The sequence below is a fragment of the Amblyomma americanum genome, chromosome 2, assembly GCF_052857255.1.
Source record: "Amblyomma americanum isolate KBUSLIRL-KWMA chromosome 2, ASM5285725v1, whole genome shotgun sequence".
Classification (NCBI taxonomy): domain Eukaryota; kingdom Metazoa; phylum Arthropoda; class Arachnida; order Ixodida; family Ixodidae; genus Amblyomma; species Amblyomma americanum.
The window spans coordinates 216,221,820-216,236,300 of NC_135498.1; the positions used below are offsets into that span (position 1 = coordinate 216,221,820).

Below are 14,481 nucleotides of genomic sequence, written 5' to 3' on the forward strand. Positions count from 1 at the left end.
GCGGCGGACTGCTTTTTGGTCCTGCGGTGGAGGAAAATAACTTTGCTTTTGTCTGGGTCCAGCCGAACTCCCTCGTAACTTACGACGTGACCCATGAACTTTAGCTCAGTATAAGCAAAGTGGTATTTCTCACTTTTAATGTGAGCCCAGAAAACTTTATGGCTTGCAGCACAACTTCAAGGTGCCGAAGGTGCTTCTTGAACGTTGGGGCAAACACCACAACGTCATCAAAGTAAACGAGGCATGTCTGTCACTTCAGGTCTGCCATAACTGTGTCCATCAGCCGTTGGAACATTGCGGGTGCAGAGCACAAACCAAATGGCAATGGCAATCTTCGTCCCTGAATGTGATTCCCTCTCCTCCTCTGCACTCCCCCCCCCCCCCCCCCCCCCCCTTCCGCAGCAGCTTCGCACCATGTGACCAACCGCATGACCAGGTGGTGGCTCCGCCACGCTGAGGGCTGAAAATGCTAGTGTAGTGTAGCTATCGCTACAAAACCACTACTTCTGGTAGGAGCGGAGAGTGATGAGTGGCTCCTAGCCTTTGTGTCACCCCCTCTCCTCTTCCTATGCAAATAATACAGCGACCTAAAAACCCAACGGACCTCTCCTGTTCCATTAAAGTTCCTCCTCCTCCCCCAAAAACCCAAAACAATAAAATAAATAATTATGAAATATGGGACATATAGAATGCGGACAAAAATTTTTACTAAATGCAGCGATTAAAAATGTGGGCCAACTTGAAAGGCGACGCCTAGCGCTGGTGGGAAGTTCAGTAAGCTTCATGTTAGAGGCTTTCTTTAAGCAAGCATGAAAGGGCAGTGACCAGTGGTTGCCGTTTCCCATTGGGAAGACTCGCAAGGCACAGTGCTTTGGAAGCTAGGTACATTCTAGTACTTTAACAGAGTATACGCAGGGGCCAATTGGTCAGACACACTATAAACAAAAACGTAGCATATGGACGGGACGAAGAAGGGCGAAGACAGGACGGTTGCTACACTTACAACTGAATAGAATGAAATGAAACGATAGATAATAATGAAATGATAGATAATAATTAGATAATATTATTATCTATCGCTCTTTCTCTTTTCTTTTTTTGCTCTTTTTCCACACGTTTTAAGATTATCAGTTTGTTTTTACCTTGTTTTATGTCATGCGCATGCGTGTTGTTGCTCTGGGATGGGGTATGGTTTACCGTTTATTTCATTCTATTCAGTTGTAAGTGTAGCAACCGTCCTGTCTTTGCCCTTCTTCGTCCTGCCCATATACTACGTTTTTGTTTATAACATTCTAGTACGCTACATAGACAACACAAAGGCCTGAATGGCATGCAATTTTTTTTTTTTTATTTGAGGAGTATTCCACTAGGCATATGTTTAGAGGGGGCATGGTGATGACTTGGTCGCTGACTGGCTTGTTGATTCCAACCATATCGTGGCAAAAAAAGATCAGAAGGTCCTTCCCGTGCTCAAAACCGTGTGGCGCAACGTGTGCCATCTTCCCTTACTGCAGTGACCACACTCTTCTGCCACCGAACACATTGAGGAAGGCCAGCCACTTGACATAGGCATAATTCATGTGTTCAAGGTGTCCTGTTGTGATGCATCACCACCACGTGGTGATAGCAAATCATCGACCAGGTGCCGCGATGCCCCATTTCGAATTTTTCTGCTACTTACCTTTTAGGCCCTGCGGCCCTGTGGATAGAAATGACTGCAGAGTGCCTCAATAATTGCTTCCGCAATGCAGCATATAGGGACCCAGTAACGATGGAAGGCGCTGTTGAACATCATGTTATCGAACACATGTGGATTTGTGGCAACGCATCGTTCATGCACAGCTGGCCCAACTTGAAGTCGTGTGGAATTACTTTGTTGATGCAGATGATGATGTTGGCTTCGGAAAGCCATGCAGAGATGAAAATTCGAGTGCGCTAAGTATGAGAACGTTCACATTGCCAGAAATCTGATGAGGACGATGACGAGGGGGCCACCAACCTGGCACCTGCTACCGGGAGCGCTTCAGCTGTGCCTAAACCAGCAGCAAGGAGAAGGAGCGGAGCATGTGACTGCACTTGGCAACAAAGCGCTGCAATAGGGTCTTGTTTGAATAAGCAGGCGTGATGTGCACTGTCTGGCTTTGTATTTTTGGCTATAATGTGGGAAGTCAGCTTACTGGGAACACCATCCACGTGACCATCAGGCTCATTATAAATGGGCTTGACTGTAGTTTCACATCAAGGTCTGAACCGTGGCCCTCTTTTGCCTTGAGTGGGAAAGGAAGCCACTCACACGTTGTGCTCTCTGTCGGGATGGCTGGCACAGCTGCAGCATAGGCAGAGAAAGCTTCGGCTGGCAGTTCAGAGCAGCAAAGTGCAGCTCATGATACCACTGCTGTCCTTGCATCTCGCACAGCACATGACATACAGTTGCGCGAGGGGATGACTGAAAGGGGACTTGGACATCCTTGTGAAGCGGTGCTCACTGCGGCTGAGTTTAGCTTAGTCTAGTGAAGCCATGCCAGGCTATGGTGGATCTGGCCCACAACAACATGGCTGCTAGGAAAATGCATCAGCTAGGAACGGTAACCAATAATTCTGTGTATTTTTGTCTCCAGTCTGGGGTGACTCTTGTGTTTGGGCCTTGGCTAATAGGTAGCTGGAATGGATGCCATGCTGTCTGAACTTAGAGACCTTTTCACTTGTCACTCAAGGTGTCAAGGTGTTGCACTGAAGGCAACACCTTACTGGTGTTCCCATAACACCTGAAGGATCATCATATTAGTCTTTATTTACTGCAATTTTAGTTTAGTTTAATTATAAATGCAAAAGCAATCTTACGCTCACCAACACTGACCAAGAATCCTGTCATCGTACATACATTCACCATACAATATCGTGCCATTGCCTAGCAATGCAAGTTACTACCCGAGCTTACCCATGTTACTCGCTTGAGTAAGTTTGCAGGCGTGTCATGCCACCTGCACGAGAGGCTGCTTGGGAAGAGCAGCACGGGTCGCAATTTCTAAACCGGCAGCTCTGATACAAATATCCACCTGCCTGTGCACTGGCGCATCTCTTAACCGGTGCACCACGGCGCTGGTAGTGGTGTGAGGAATGAATGTTAAGTACAGAATGACCAATTCTGCATATATGCGCATTAACCCACTAAAGATATTGTGTAATACCTTTAAGACGGAGCTTAAAGGGATACTGCATTAAATTTGGGGCGGTCTAATTTTGCACTGGAATGAAAGCTGGCATTCCTAATTTGACTGAAAGCGCATCATTTTTTGCACGAAGCCAGCGGAAAGCACTTCTTCCCCTCATTTTTTTCTTGAACTGGTGCACCTGGCGGTGGCGCCCCGAACTGCTGCTCCTTGGAAGCTGTGACGTCATGCGTCTCCCTGCCCCCGTGCCCGGCCAGCCTGGCTGCTTCGCTGTCACGGCGTGCACCTGCTGCAGCAGTGTGGACGCTAGGCGCGACCTAGGGGACGCGCAGGAAGCGTCACCGCTTGTGTCTGGAGTTCTTTGAGCTAGAATTTGATCCACGTGGCTGCCAGACTAGCGAAGAGTGGGGGTGCCAAAGCATTATTAATCCGCTAGAGGTTGTAACAATAGTGCGGTGGGGGAAGGGACACGCCATGTCGCGTCTTCCCAAAAGGTGCTAAGCTCCGAAGAATGGCTCCGTGTGGTGCAAGCTAGCCTTTGTGACAAACCTCCAAGTCCGAATTTTTATTGCGGAAATTTAATCGATAGCGACTGCGGCACAAATCTTTCGCTATTGTGAATCCTCATCACGCCACTGAAACGACAGTGCCTCAGGCCTGACGCTTTGCCGTACTTGTCGCGTATACTTGTGAAGGAGACATTCTTGAAGACCTGGAGCCAGGCATGAGGAAGCAGTTCTTGCTGTTGTCCTCGATATAGCAGTAAAGGCGGTCGATTAGCGATAGCGCAAGCGCTACATCGTCGTCTTTCAGATCAGCTGTGCCCAACTCGGAATACTTACTGGCATTATTCCCTAGATAGGGTTAAACCGAAAACATGACAGCCGCGCTTTAGCGAAAAGGGGACATACACTACATGAAAATTACACGTAACTTATAAAGAACACAGTTTACTGAAAAAAAAAAAGTGCACTCCATAGCGCATGTTAGTGCGCATAATTACAAAGAATAGGAAGGCTAAAAACGTGGCAGCATTTCTACAGGTGTATCTTCCTTGTCAAGAGACAGTTCGTTAATATTTTCACCGGTTCCAGTTTTTTCGCTGATTCAACCTCCGACGGAAAAGCATCTCGGATGCGATGCAGAACAGAAATGCACATGATAAACGCCCTCGCCTCCCTTATTCCGAATTAGCAGTACATTCACCCAACAAACCGCCAACAGGCAATATATATGCATGCTTGAACGGGCAGAAAAATAAATATATTGTGTAATATTGTTTTCTGCCAAGCATGCAGCAATGAAGAAAAATTGAGTGGAGAGATTCTTCACTCATGCCCGAGACCATCAGAAAGTAACAATGTTGACAATTTACTAAAAGGCCAATTTCACGAGAATAGTGTGCCTGTTTGTGGGAGTTACGCACGCAAGTCTGACAACGTAGGAACCATGCATGCTCCAGTCACAAAAACTGCATGCTGCATACCTTTTCTCTATGTCGATGCAATTAAGTTGGCTGCTTTTATATGTCGAGCACTCACTCACTCCGCTGTTCGCGCTGCTTACATGATGTGTAAGTCCTATTTCTAATCCCCCCCCCCCCCTGCCTCATTCCAGCGCCGCGACTGCTCTTCTTGTTGTCTGGAGCAATGAACGAACGTGATGCCTTGATTTATCTTCTGCAAAGGAACTCCTTTAATACCTAATGCAGGAAAACTTGTCTGAGTCATGTCAAATTGGATTATAATATGCACAGATACCAGTGCATGGCGCGCCTGGCCGATATGTCATCCTCCAGGCTCATTTTACTCGTCGCTCGATGAGGCATCGGGGTCGTAGCTGTGTCTCTAGTCTATGGTCATTTCGATATGTGAGTGATATAATCGTTACTACCGCATTCGAGGATGTAACTTCTGATTTGTTACACTTTTCCATGCCGCCAACTCTGAGCTTTCAGGCACGACAGCTGAACTGATGCCAGCACGGTGCGACGGGAGCAGGCTGCCGGGAGACGTGTGACGTCACACAGGCCTCCCGCCTGCCTCCCGCCTGGGCGGGCGGGAACTGCCGCGTGCGCACAAAACCGAAAAAATAATGCCATCTGCGCAAAAATATATGAAATAAAGACTTCAGCTTTAGATAATTGCACCTTCTGTTGCAAGTTGCAATTGAATGCTGTATCCCTTTAAGTGACCCCTCCAACTGAAGATTGAACGTCTGCTTTCGGTTGTCCACTCAGATAAACTGGGTTAAATCCCTACCAATTTTTTGCTTCAATTTTCAGTTAATGATTTGGAAGTGGCTCTTGAAGAGCTATCGGTTTCATAGCTTCAGTTGTAGGCATTCCTAAGATAATGGGTGCTCGTGTTTTTTTCTCATTGAGCGTACGCCTTAAAGCTCCACAGGAAACGATGTTAAACTTGTAGCAAGTGCAGATTGAACACTTATGGCAAATGTAGCGGACATTTTTATCCGAGAGCTTTAGGACGTGTCAGATCATGCTTGACTGAACCTAATTTTTTTTAGCACAAATGACAAAGAGCCGATTTCAGCTGAGTTCAGTTGATTTTGCACATTCCCCATGGGGAGCTGTGCCACTGAGCAATGGTGGTAATGCATCTGTCCGAACTGCCCTGCAGATTCTGGACGGGGAGATGTTTGAGCTGATGCACCAGAACGGAGACTACACCCACTTCTACTTCTGTTACCGATGGTTCCTTTTGGATTTCAAGCGAGGTGAGTATGTCCACTTACACCTGCTCTTTGGGTCGTCCCCATGAATGAGTGTGCATCCTCGGTTTCTATTTGAGGACTGTTGCACGCAGAGTGTGCTGACTTAAGTCAACTAGGCAAAGTGAGTGCCATCCAAAATAACCTCGAAGCTGCGTGGAAGTGCCCACTAGGAAGTGCATACTGTTGTGAACCCTGAAAGGGGCACACTTCACTGTGAGCCGTTGTTGTCGCAGAGTTGGAAAAATGGAGGGAAAAGAACTCGGTGACTGTTACCACGCCAGTGTAAGGCGACATCGTCTTATATTTGGAGTCTGCTGTTTTTTTTTTTTTTTGGCCAGCGAGTGTTGCAAGTGTGGGGTCGACTTAAGGGCGGAAAATTACAGTATACATTGCGCGTTGTTACTTTTGTTGAGTTTTTTAGGACGCATTCATGAAATCACTGCATAATTTGTGCACACCCTTTTTGAAGCCTTAATTCGAGGATAAAGAGTGTGCAACTTAAGCGAGCAAATACTAGGGGTGTGCGAATATTGAAATTTTCTAATACGAATTGAATACAAATATGAAGAAAAAATGGCTTCGAATATCGATCGAATACCGAATATCTGGTCAGCACAAAAAGTAAATTCAGAAAAGATAAACAAGCAAACATTGTTGCTCATATTTTTTTTTTTTTCAATATAGTGTATGGCCTTTGCAACTGAAATAAACAAAACTAGACTGCCTGAGCACTGTATAAAAAAAAAAATGTGCGCAGAAACGTATACTACTTAATTGAACAACATAACAGTATCCAACCTGTAATGTGGTCAGGCAAAATGCAGTCCATAACATGACAAGACTGGAAACAAAAATAACATGATGGCTAGTAAAACCTCATTAATTCGGAGTTCAAAGAAGCGGCAGAAATGCCCGGGTTATTTGAAGGTCGACTTATAAAATGCCCCGTGGCCCCCAAAAAAAGAAAAACTACCGAAAATTCGGCAGTCTTATAAGGTGGCTCTATTGTGCAAACACCTGCAATCCCGTGTCGAGCACAGAGTTTCGGCGTGCTGGAAGACATCGCGAACGTAAGCGAGGTGGGAATGCACACTGACGTCGGAATGGCGTGACTGCTTCTAAAAAGAAAAAAAATGACCAGCGACGCGTCAGTCAGCATCTGCAAGCAGCACGGAGCTGAGATTGGACTACTGGCGAATGCGCGGGCCGACAGTTGCCATTGCCACGGGCGAGTGGCGAAGCTCTGAAAGCAAAACTACGCGTCCAGCTTACTTTTTTTTACCAAGTGACAGGAGCCCTCTAAACGTTGTCACGACCACCGTTATGCCCATTTAAGAAGTGCATGGGTTACAGTGCATCACGCAATAGGCGGGATGTTTACAGGATCGCTTGCCCTGTTGTGACACCTCGACTCGCCCCTTCGGGAGCCTCACGCGAAATTCCGCAAGTAGGCTTTCCCGCATAGCGTAGTTGACTAAGACAAGATGGCGGTGGTCACGCTCAGAGAGTTAAGGTGACAGAACGAATGCCATGGGTGTGGGCATTAATTAGATAACATATTACGGAAGGATAAAGAAAATCAACGCGCTCTCGCGTTGCAATTGTTAGAAGCGGCTCGTCCCCCATCTGTTCGCCGCACGTGCGGTATGTGGGAAAGCCCACTTGCGGAATCGCGCACAAAGTCAAGCCTAGCGGCATTGGAATGCGATCGGTCCACGCGATAAACGATGGAGACGAAAGAGAACAGGGCCTTTATATTGTTTTCCTGGAACTTTAAACTCTATATACAGATAATTTGCCCAGATATTGCGCTTTTGCCACAATCAAATTTACGAAAGTCGACGCGGTATATGATTGCTGCTGAGTATGCGGGAATCATCGAATATTCGGAAATTCACGAATATCACTTCTCGAATACGAATATGAAGTGAATATGAAACATATTCGATTCGTATTTGAAATTTCGAATATTTGCACACCCCTAGTAAATACGGCAAGTTTCGCATATCAGCATGGAAGCACAAGAAACATGGCTGACAAAGCGATAGTGTGATGGCAGCACTGACCGCTGCTATCTCCACTGTTGGATGCCATTGCCAAAATCCTGTAATACCTAGCGGTGCAGCTGTGATGCAGGCAACAAAAGAGTGCCAGCACTGATGGGATATCTGTTCACTATGAAAAACAAAATTTCAGAACATCAGTAGGCAAACATTGTTTTCCTTATTTCTTTCAAAACAGTGCATGGTCTTTGTAGTAAAAATAAGCAAAATTATACTGAGATAACACCATACAAAAGGAAACAGGACATGCACTGGAATGTCTGCTTGATTGGACGGCATAACAGTGTGCAACCTACTACACTGTGGTCATGCCAAATGTGTAACAATATCAAATCCATGAGTGTCGCAACAGAAAATAACATGATGGGTAGTAAACACTCATTAATGCGGACTTCAAGGGACCGGAAGAAATGTCCCAATTATTCGAAGGTCAAGTTATTAAATCTCCCTCCCCCCTTTTTCTGAAAGAAAAAAAATGCAAAAAATTTGTAAATGAAGTGAAGCCTCCGTCGCACAAACAGCTACAAATCAATGATGGGCGCCAAGTTTTGGCGTTCTGGAGGTTGGCATTAGAACTGCAAGGCTACTTCTAATGAGAAAAAAGAAATATGCCGCCACCGTCTGGAAGACGTTGAAGTAACGAGAGTTAGCTGCTTGGCAGCGCCATCTATCGTCTATGCCGTATATTATGGTTTTACCACGTGATTAGGCTACTTTTCCATACCTCACGTCGAGCAGAGGGTGCCTACCGCCTTCAGGTAAGATATCTGTGACCAGATTGGGCCAAAAAAGTTTTCCGACTCTTTGGAGGGCGATTTTTGCTTACCTCAAGGTGGTAGGGGCCCAGTCACTTTGAGGGATGAAACTGGGAGCTGCCGAGTGCTGACGTCACGGCCGCCATGTTAAGCCTAACCGTAATAAATATTAACCTAATTAGGCGATATTGGTGTCTAACATGTTCTACTCATCGAGCCCGTTACGAATATGCCATTAGTTAGACTATGACATCATCGGTTCATTAATTATAAGCAATTAAGTTTAAGTGTAGCCTTATCTATATGTAAAGTTAATTACTCATCTAGATGATTCCAAATATCTAACTCCAATATCAAGACCAATACCAGTAATACCGGTGTTTTCGAAAGGGCTAGAAAAAATATTGTCATCTAGATTAACACATTTTTTTGACAAAATGAAGCTTTTTTCTGACGTGCAGTATGGATTTAAAAGGGGGAGATCTACTAAAAATGCTTTGCTAACACTGAAAGAAAACATGCTGGAAAATATAGAAGATAAGCTTTTCACCCCCGGCCTATTCATCGATTTTTCTAAGGCGTCTGTCTCCCTCAGCTATGACATTCTTTTACACAAATTACATCTACACGGAGTGTGAGGAATACCCCTTAATCTCATGCATTCTTATGTACACGACAGTGCATGCTAGTAATAAGCAGTTCCCTTTTTTACCCATTAAAGCCAGAGTGCCACAGGGCAGTATTTTAGGAGCGTTTCTCTTTAATGTATATATTAATGACATTGTAACCATTGATTCAAAGGCTCAATTTATTATCTATGCCGATGGCAGTAACATTCTGTTACCTTGCCTTGATGAAAATTAACTTGTAATATGGTGTAATGACCTGCTCGAAAAATTGGGTTTGTGGTCACAGTGCAACAGACTAAAGATCACTCCGACAAAAACAAAAGTAGTTATTTTCCGGCCACAAAACAAAATAGAGAACCTAAAATATGTTGTTCAGTGCGAAGGGGAAGAAATTGCTATTGTTAAGGAACATAAAATTCTAGGAGTGACCTTTTCAGAAACATTAAAGTGGGATTCACACATTGACAACATATGCACAAACCTTTGCAGAACGACCGGCGCTTTATCGCGATGCCGTTCTTTTCTCCAAATTCATATTAAACTTCAAATATACCACGACCTGTTCTCGTCATATATTAATTATTGCAATTTAGTGTTGCTAATAACTACTAAAGGGAACATTAAAAAGATCCACATGTTACAAAAAAGATTGAGCCCAACATAGCTAACATTGACTACTTTTCTTTTACTCAACAATATTGTCATGGAGTGACAGATCTTGGGGTGACAGGCACGTAGACGATCCTCGGCGCAATCGCGGGGTCGTTTTGTTGTAACTGGGACGGCATGGTGGCATTGGTCGTCCTAGATGTCCTCGATCCCATGGGCAAGAGTCCGAATTCCGGCGCTTGGCCTTGCTGCCGTCGGCTAGCGCGAGTCTCTCTTTCTCCCGAGGGCTCCAGGAAAACCCGACGGCCGGGACCTAGTACCGGGCTTGAATTGCGAGGCGGGGTGTGTGGCATGAGATGCGAACCCAGCACCTCCACCAAATGTCACGACTTGGTTGACGTAGAGGCCGGCGGCGAGCACAGCTGGTGATAGCCGGAGCACAAGAACACACGAATCAGAACACAGGTCCGCCAGCAGCAGCAGCGTCGTCTTCGGCACGCGGCAATCGCACTTCAACTTTCTCTTCGCTACAATATTTCCGTCAGTACAATATCGTCCCCATACAAAATATGTTTGAATTTCGCATGTTGCGCTTATTTTATGTTTCATCAGGCCCATTCAGACATTTTATTTCTACAATCACATCCCTTCAACATAGCAGCAATAATGCATTTACTCGCAGCACTGATTTAAGACAAATTCCCCGTTTTCGCACCAATTACAAACTACAGTCCCTTAAGCACAACCTCTCGTTAATTTTAAATAAACATTCGCAATTTACCAATCCCAGCTTTAACCATTTGCGACAGTACTTTGTATCCGTATAGATGTTCTGGAGAATAACTGTTTTTCCATTGTTCCAAATATTTTTCTTTATATTTTTTTTTTCATCACACAACCATTGTAAGCACATTCTGTAACCTTTTTTCTTTTGCACTGTTTTCCTACCTTGTGTTGGACCCATGTTATTTATTTTGATTTTGAATGCATTTAAAATAATCAATATGCATGTTTCATTTTCAGTTTTACATTACTACAAAATTGTATACACGTTCTACTTGTAACCACATTTTACATGTCTATCTGTGCTGTGTGTCATTAAATTTGTATGACTTGCCCTGCCTTGTGATACGGTGGGCCTCGTCAAGCTGACAAAAGCAGCTTGTAGCTCAGGTGTCCCACCAGAATTTTTTTTCTGGGAATAAGAGGATTTAATTGTATTAATTCGTTTTATGATGACGTCATTAATTACCGTGTTATAAGCGATTAAACATAGCCACATGGCTAGTTAGTTATGACGTCACAAAAACCGTGACGTCAATCAATCATCAATTGGGTTGCTATATCGATTAACTATGGAGGCTGCCATCTTGAATTCCTCGGACAGAAAACTTCACGCCAAAGGGAGATGGTAGCAGACCCCAAGAAATCGAGAAACATGATGAATAAGAGCGAACGTTCTTAAAAGAAACGACCAGGTACGTTCCAGTCAGGGCGTGAAAACAGCGCGCAGCTGAATTCGGACATTTAAGGAATGCATGGCCAATAGCCGCTGTCACCATGGCTGGCAGCAGAGGTCAGGAACTGAAACTATGTGGTCAAGCTATTTTTTTGGTCTGATGACAGGGGCCTTCCTGTCGTCATCACACCTGCTGTTACGTACACGTCAAGAGTGTACGGTTATGATACACCATGCAGTGGGAGGATTTTTACTCGATCGCTTGCCCTGCCAGTGATGCCTCGACTCAGCCCCCCTTTAGGAGCTCGGTGCAAAATTCCAAAAGTGAGGTTTTTGCATATGAGGTGCCGAAGCTCGCACTAGAACACTTGTGGAAGCAGTAAGACAAGTGCCATATGTGTGGGCATTAGGCATGCAACCCTATATGGAACACCAAAAAAAGAAAACTGCGCTGCGATTTCTCGAAGCGAGTGGTCGGCCATCTTGATCTCATCACGTGTGAGATGTGGGAAAGCCCACTTGCAGATATTTGCACGAGGTCCAAGCTTAAAAGTGTACGAATGTGACCGGCCCACGTGGTGACCGACAGAAAAGAAAAACGAGCGGGACGCCTTTGTACTATTTTTCTGCCACTTTAAACTCGATCATCGGATAATCTGTACAGGTACTGTAGTTTTGGAAGGTTGGATTTATGAAAGTCTGCATGGTATTTGATTGCTACCGAATATTTGGGAATTTCTTAATATTTTAAAAATTGCGAATATCAATTCCTCGAATTGAATATGGACCAGATAACAAACATATTCTTATTCGATTTGTATTTGAAATTTTGAATATTTGCGCACCCCCTAGACTTTAAAGGTACAGGCTTTAAAGGACTTTGGAGGGGAGAACAGCGCGAAAGACAAGAATGAAAAAGAAGAGGAAACACAGGACGAGCACGGACAATCAAGCAAACAAGAAATTACATTTCATTTAAAAATGTATGACCAACTTGCCTGTATAGTATAGCTGTAGTATAGTTTAAAGGACTATAGACACCAAATTATTGCTTGTTTGTTTTCTTTCAAATGATGCATCAGACATTAGAAAACTTGGATCACTGCATCGCATTTTTCCATGACCTCTAATTAGTTTATAATTGCATTTCTTCCTGACACCCGTTTCGGTTTCAGTTTCATCAAGATATGATCTCTGTGACGTGCATTTCATACTTAGGTCAAGTGAGATACGGGGAAAAAAAAAAGGCAGTAGAACTGCTGATACGTCGTTTGCTGTCATTCCAGCTCATGAAGCAGGCTGGTTTAAGTTTTGCAGTGAATTAAAGCTACATATTGTGGAAAACCTGTTTCCCCTGCCGTTTCGACGCGGCCGACCATTTCCATCATTGTGCGTCTGGACAGCACCGGCTGGGTGAGGAGGGAAATCTCCCTCATGGGGGAAGCGGAAGCAGCGATGGGAGCGCCACCTTGAAGGCTAAGCAGAACTCCACAGAGCCGGAGAGAGTCTCTTCAGGATCCAGCCAGCGTTACAAATGGTTGCTGCCGCGCGCTCTCGTCGCCTCCCGCTGCAGGCGCAAGGAAATTCGTCGCGCCTTGTCGCGGGACTTCTGGTTCCAGGCAGCAAACGTATGCTCTCTGCACCTTCCCCAGCAAATGATTGGTGATGGCCTTGCCCCAAGAATGCGGCGCGCATGGGAGGACCCGGCCGCTATTGTCGGCACATACAAACGTTTGCTGTCGATACCTCTGAAGTCGCGCCCCTGCCCCAGCTGGTAAGTCGGAAGCCCTTCTTACATAGCCTTCTATTTCCAAGAAATGCCTCATTGATGTTCTGTAGCTAGCTGGCCCGCTCTGTGTATTATAATTGCAAGTGTAATAAATAGCATATGAGTGTTCACGCTTTGTCGTCTCTCCCTTTGTTCCCTCGAGCATGAATCCCTCCGCGGTTAGCGATTGGGAACGCTGCATCCACGGAGTGGGAGTGGAGGGTGGAAGGCTGGTCTGCCCATATTTCCACAATATCAGCGTTTATACTGCAGGTTTTTTTGTGTCTCACGTGACCTAAGTGTGAACTGCACGTCATAGCCATTGTTTGGTTGATGAAACCGAAACCGAAAAGAGTGTCAAGAAGAAATATAAATGATTAATTATTTTGTGGTTGCAGGTGAATACCACGTAGTGATCCAAGTATTCTGATGTCTACCACATCGTTTGAAATGAAAAAATGCGATGAAATTTAGGTGTCCATATTCCTTTAAGGGGTGATGCAGCTTTGAAATCCCAAAAAGTGTCTAAAAAAATTAATTTTTATAGCAATAGCTATAATACAGTAGCATTTCGAGCCTTCAGCGTAGCGGCACCGTGGCGGTACCGGCACCGCCACGCTGTCACGTGGTGCGGCGCGGCGCTGTGGCTGATCACGTGGTTCATCATGTGGTTGGTCACGTGACCAGGTTCCAGTGAACCAGCTGTAGCTATTGCATCACTCCAGGTTTAACCAAAGCTAAACCACCGCCAATTTTTTAAAAATTATTGTATCCACTTGTACGCCTTGTTTTTATGCTGCCTCAGAGTTACTTTGCTGAAATCAACCATCATGAAGTACTCTAAAAAAATCATTGCGTGAAATGCAGTGGCTCTGCATTGCGGGGTAATGCTGAAACAGCGGGGATTTGCTTGTCAGTCTAAATATTTAAATGGACACTGCATCGCAAAAATTGATAACCAAAATTTGTGCTCTGCAAAAAAAAAAATTTTACCAATATCTTGGCATGTAGGAATTCATTGAATGTTGTACCAGCTTTCTGCCACATATTCTTGACTCTGCAGCCTTTTCACATAATTTGGTTCGGTGGTTTTCTGCAGATATAACAGTGAAATTTTGTGAGAGTAATCATAAAAATGTTTATAATCGCTGCTTCCTTATTTGTTGTCATTCCGGCTCTTGAGCAAGGCTGGCTTCAGCACTGTAGTAAATTAAAACGATGAAGCAGTGATTATATGGACATTTTCCATGCCTCACGTGAAACAAAAGTTCGGCTGTTGAAATCGAAACCAAAAC

General features: G+C 44.7%; 1 protein-coding gene across 1 annotated transcript in view; it reads left to right on the forward strand.

Annotated features, from left to right (window-relative positions):
* Positions 1 to 14,481, forward strand: part of LOC144122146 (small G protein signaling modulator 1-like) — a 202,067-nt gene that overhangs the window by 172,185 nt on the left and 15,401 nt on the right. Inside the window, 1 exon segment of the mRNA XM_077655710.1 lies at positions 5,810 to 5,906. Within this exon segment, the coding sequence (XP_077511836.1) occupies positions 5,810 to 5,906 (97 nt within the window).